This window comes from Scleropages formosus, chromosome 23 (assembly GCF_900964775.1).
Source record: "Scleropages formosus chromosome 23, fSclFor1.1, whole genome shotgun sequence".
Taxonomy (NCBI): domain Eukaryota; kingdom Metazoa; phylum Chordata; class Actinopteri; order Osteoglossiformes; family Osteoglossidae; genus Scleropages; species Scleropages formosus.
Window position 1 is genome coordinate 12,741,178 of NC_041828.1, and position 4,537 is coordinate 12,745,714.

The window sequence follows — 4,537 nt, forward strand, 5'->3', positions numbered from 1 at the left end:
CTTTTAAAAAACACCATGCATTTAGTCATTATTGCTCTGTAGTTCCTTATGAGACTCCCAAGAAATATTGCCCATGGATGCTATCTAGATTTTGGCAAAATCCAAAGCTTCATAAAATTGGCATAGATTTAATTTTTTTGCATGCAATAACATTAAAAAGGTAGCAAACTCAAACAAAAAAACAAAAAAAAACACCTTATTCAGAAAGTGGCAAATGCTTTGGCATATTGATGACGAAGGCTTTGTAAAACAATAATACTAATAATAATAATAATAATAATAATAATAATAATAATAATAAAGTGCAAATAAAGACTCACAGTTTATGGATAATAAAAATTGGGTGAAAAGACATAAATAAGTGAATGAATAAATAGTTTTACCTCAATGCTGAACACTTTGTGGTCACTGGCCGCAGTAAAACAAGATCCCATATATTAAAAAAAAAAGGAGGTTTGACCTTTTGTAAGACGACAACAGACATTTTTTGAAATGTCTTCACTGAGTTTCAGCAAAAGTTCATATTCCTATTATTCATATCTCGCCCCTAATTTGTGTCAACCGCGGGACGCGACTGCAGAAAGAGAAAGCAAAAGTATGCTAAGTGCATGCGAAAAAAAAATCCGTATTTTCCTCTGCCGAAGAAGAAAAAATGTGCTATAGTCAGTTCTCAAGGTGGAGGAAAAAGGAGGAGGAGAATCAGAGAAGGTGTTTGTGTTTCTGCCGTGTGGAAGTCATGCGTCAAGCGGACTCAGGGGCGAGAAGGCGCCCTTGAAGCACGCCGACTCGTAGTGCTTGTTCAGGTACGACTTGAGCGCGAACGTCTTGTTGCAGCGCTTGCACTTGTAGTGCTTGAAGGCCGAGTGCGTCTGCATGTGCGCGCGCAGGTTGGAGCGGTCCGCGAACGCCTTCCCGCAGTGCGCGCACCCGAACGGCTTCTCGCCCGTGTGCGAGCGCATGTGTCCCTGCAGCAGCCACGGTCTGCTGAACGCCTTGCCGCACACGTCGCACTTGTGCTTGAGGTCGTGCGTGAGCAGGTGCATGGCCATGGCGGGCATGGACACGTACACCTTGCCGCAGGTGGGGCACTTCTTGGCCATCTTGCTGTCGATGCTGCGGTGCGTCTGCTTGTGCCGGCTCAGGTTCGAGGACGTGGCGTACGTCTTGCCGCACTCGTTACACGTGTGGCGCTGCGCGTTCCGCGCGTTGCTCAGCACTTTCCTCCTGGACCTGCCGTCCGTGATGAAGAAGGCGTCCACCGCGTAGCCCTCGCTCACCGCGTTGTCCCCGTTTATGTAACCGGAGGAGATCTCCGACTGCGGGCTGTCCGGCTGGTCCGAGTCGGGAGTCCCATAGTCACCGTGCATGCCCCCGTAGATGGGCTCGGGGGAGGGCACTTTGATGGCATTGTCGCTCTCCCCATCGTACACGGACGGGCTGATGTAGTCGCTGATGTACCCTGGTGATGGAAGAACGGAGCATCCTCCATCATCATCACCACCACCACCTTCATCACCATTTCTATCACGATTTCACTGACACCTCTTTGTCAAGGGTCAGATTACAATATTAGATAATCAGCTTTGCCACGATCTGCCCGTTTATACCGCCGGGTGTTATTACCGTGTCCATTCAGGGTAAGAGCCTCGGTACTAATGGCAGGGGTGGGATTCGAACCCAGGACCTTCAGGCTGCAAGGCACCAGCCTCGAACACTAAAGTACCCTCTTACGGCTTTTAACTTCGGCATGGATGCTGGTTTGACAAATGCAATCTATCCCTGACAGTTTTCCACCGACGACCCCTGAAGGGCAGCGCGTTCACAGTAATCTAGAAACGCACATTTGAATATGTGAACTTGTACTCGAGGTCTTTCCCCACTATCTCACTCTGACTGAGCGACACCTCACTGTTTCATGTAGCACAGTTACGTTAAGGACAAAGACAGGGGAATCGCGACTCTTCCTTGGATTGACATCGTCCGCGTTTTAACAAAGATCGCAAACACACCAACCTGTGTCCGCGGAAATCGTCCCGTATTTTTTCACTCGGTTTAGCGGATTTACTGTCACCAGCATTCAATACATGATAACGACATCCTGAACATACAAGGGGTCAGCAAAGCGCGAACACCTATGTTCCTCGGTATATTTATAATAGTTTTGAGAGGAGCAAACGTCAATGCAAGTCTTAATAAGATTTGCGTCTTTCTCTCTGCGGAAGCACATGGAAACAATGTGCAAGCGAACAAATAATTGCTGTGGTTTCGTGTCGAAGTTTTAAGGACACCGATCCACCACGCACACTTGTGGGAGGCGGGGAAGCTCGCGCGTCGCGTGCCGTCCGACAATGACACTCCATCCCTCTCAGTTGCCATCGCGCGTCGGGTGTTTCCGAGCGAACGGAACGGCACCGCGAATAGATCCCACGAGGGGAGAAAATGTGCAAAGTCGACAATTTTGACGTTCGCTCGGTCCAAAAGGACAGCGCAGCTGATTTAGCACAAACTATGGGCACACTTGAACACATAGAGGCTGTCGCCGCGTGCCATTGTTAGAAAGACGTGGGGGAGCATGCGAAATGCCTACATATGAGAATTTGTGGAGGGTGGGGGGGGGGGGGGGTTACAAACATGAACCCGCGCAGTTAGAAAGGAATGGGCTCCTTTACCTTTGTCGTGGAAGCGGAGATTGAGGTCGGTCCTGGATCTGCCGTACGAGCTTTCGAGATCAGCAGATGAGAAATCATCGAGCTTCACCTTTTTCACCAGGAAAGACCTTGGCATGTTTCTGACGCTGCACGAAACACTCGTCCGGCACGAAGTCTTCCTCTCCTCATACAACACACACTGATGCACACTGTTTCACCACGGAAATGACCTCCCTGTGTGTGTAGCTCTGCCGCGGTTCAAATACCCGACACGGGGCTAAAAAAAAAAAAAAAAAAACGCAAAAAAAACCCTTCCCTCTTTGCCTCCCTGCTGCTGCTGCTGCTGCTGCTGCTGCTGCCGATGATGATGATGATGATGATGGTGATGTTGAGCAAGGAAGAACCGCCGTTCCTCTGGACGGAAATGCAACTTCAGCACTGGACAGCTCCCCGCTCCCGCGGCGCGCGCGCACACACGCACACGCACGCACGCCTGCAGCAGCGGCGGCAGCAGCACGGGCCGTGGACTCGCGCGCTCTCCACCACCTCCCTCCCGCAGCGAGGCGTCCGCTCGTGCCTCCTCGTGCCGCCGTCCCTGACGCTACTGTGTCGCACAACAGAACAGAAACGGGGTAGAAGAAGAATAAGAAGAAAAAAAAAAAGAAGAAGAAATGTTATTTCTGCCTCGAATTTGGAAATCGTCTAATAATTCTGGGTTTTTAGGTTCGATTCAGCGCGTGGTGGCTAAATTTATTGCACGTCCTTGAGAATTGCTATTAATGTTATTATTAATATTATTCCCGGAAAAAAAAAAAAATCAAGCGAGCGAGGAAGGAAGAATTGACGCTTCGGTGGAATCGCGGACCGTCTCCTCCCTCCCTGTGCCGCTGCCTCGCCACTCGAACGTCCTGGATGTCTGAAGTCCTGTTGATCAGCTGTTGGGGGGATTTATAGGGCTGCGATCAGGTGGGAGATGGAAATGGAAGTGCTTAATTTAATCCATCAAAAAAAATCTCCCGGGACCGGCGTTGGACTGGAATGATTTATTGACGCTGTTACTCGTCCCCCCTCTCTCATTTTCTGGAAACAAACCGCCATGTTCTTGTTAAATAAGTACCACACTTATTCCTACTTTATTAATAAGCGCAATACCCGCCGAGCTGTCCAAAAAATGAAAGTAGCCTTATAATGTGTTATGGTATTTTACTTGTATCCTGTGATTTCGTCTATGCGGATTTGATTTTGATAGTTTGATTTGAATACTTTCATGATCAGTGCGGGCTATACTTTTAAAGAAGCTGCTATTTAAAATATACTATATACAACCAAACTGCATGTGAAGAGCATATAGTGTTTTATTATAGGATGGATGTGTGTTATTGACTCACAGATCAAAGGCAAACCCGGCAATCAATTTCCTCTTAATCATTTTTTCCCAGTGCCACAGACCAGTACAACAATAATGACCCTCCCTCTGCACAGTTTTAACACACACTGTTACCCTGAACCATTAAACCAAAGGCTGAACATGGCCTAAAGTTTGCGGGTCACTCTTTTACATCACACCATGCAAACCAATGGTGCCCTGCATCGTGCAGATGGATGGGACTGGGTACCAAAAGGTCCCTTTTTCCTCAGTGATTCCTCTGGAAGCCATATGTCCCCAAGTAACAGGGACCAAGGAGCAATATAAGCATTGCCTTCTGTTTTTTTTTTACATCTTATTGTGACTTGTGAAGCTTGATCATGCTGCTGTCTGTGAGCTCATTGCTGAACACAGCACTGACAGTTCAGACTGGATCTGTAGAGTACTTTACTTTATATGAGGTATTGTTACGATTGCTATTAGTGATAACATTATCTCCACACCACACCTTTTCAATAGGCAG

At 47.8% G+C, this 4,537-nt stretch overlaps 1 protein-coding gene across 1 annotated transcript; it reads right to left on the reverse strand.

The window, feature by feature from the left end:
- Positions 1–348: 348 nt before the first annotated feature.
- Positions 349–4,176, reverse strand: scrt1a (scratch family zinc finger 1a). Its single transcript, XM_029248375.1, has 2 exons — positions 2,670–4,176; positions 349–1,459 (listed from the first exon to the last, which is right to left on the reverse strand). The coding sequence occupies exons 1-2, from the start codon at positions 2,782–2,784 to the stop codon at positions 735–737; spliced, it is 840 nt and encodes a 279-aa protein (XP_029104208.1). The 5' UTR covers positions 2,785–4,176; the 3' UTR covers positions 349–734.
- Between the last annotated feature and the right edge of the window lie 361 nt (positions 4,177–4,537).

Coding starts and splice junctions, on each gene's coding strand:
- scrt1a (XM_029248375.1), bottom strand. CDS start 2,784: ATGCCAAGGTCTTTCCTGGTGAAAAAGGTGAAGCTCGATGATTTCTCA. Junction 1,460..2,669: donor TCTCCGCTTCCACGACAAAG/GTAAAGGAGCCC, acceptor TTCCATCACCAG/GGTACATCAGCGACTACATC.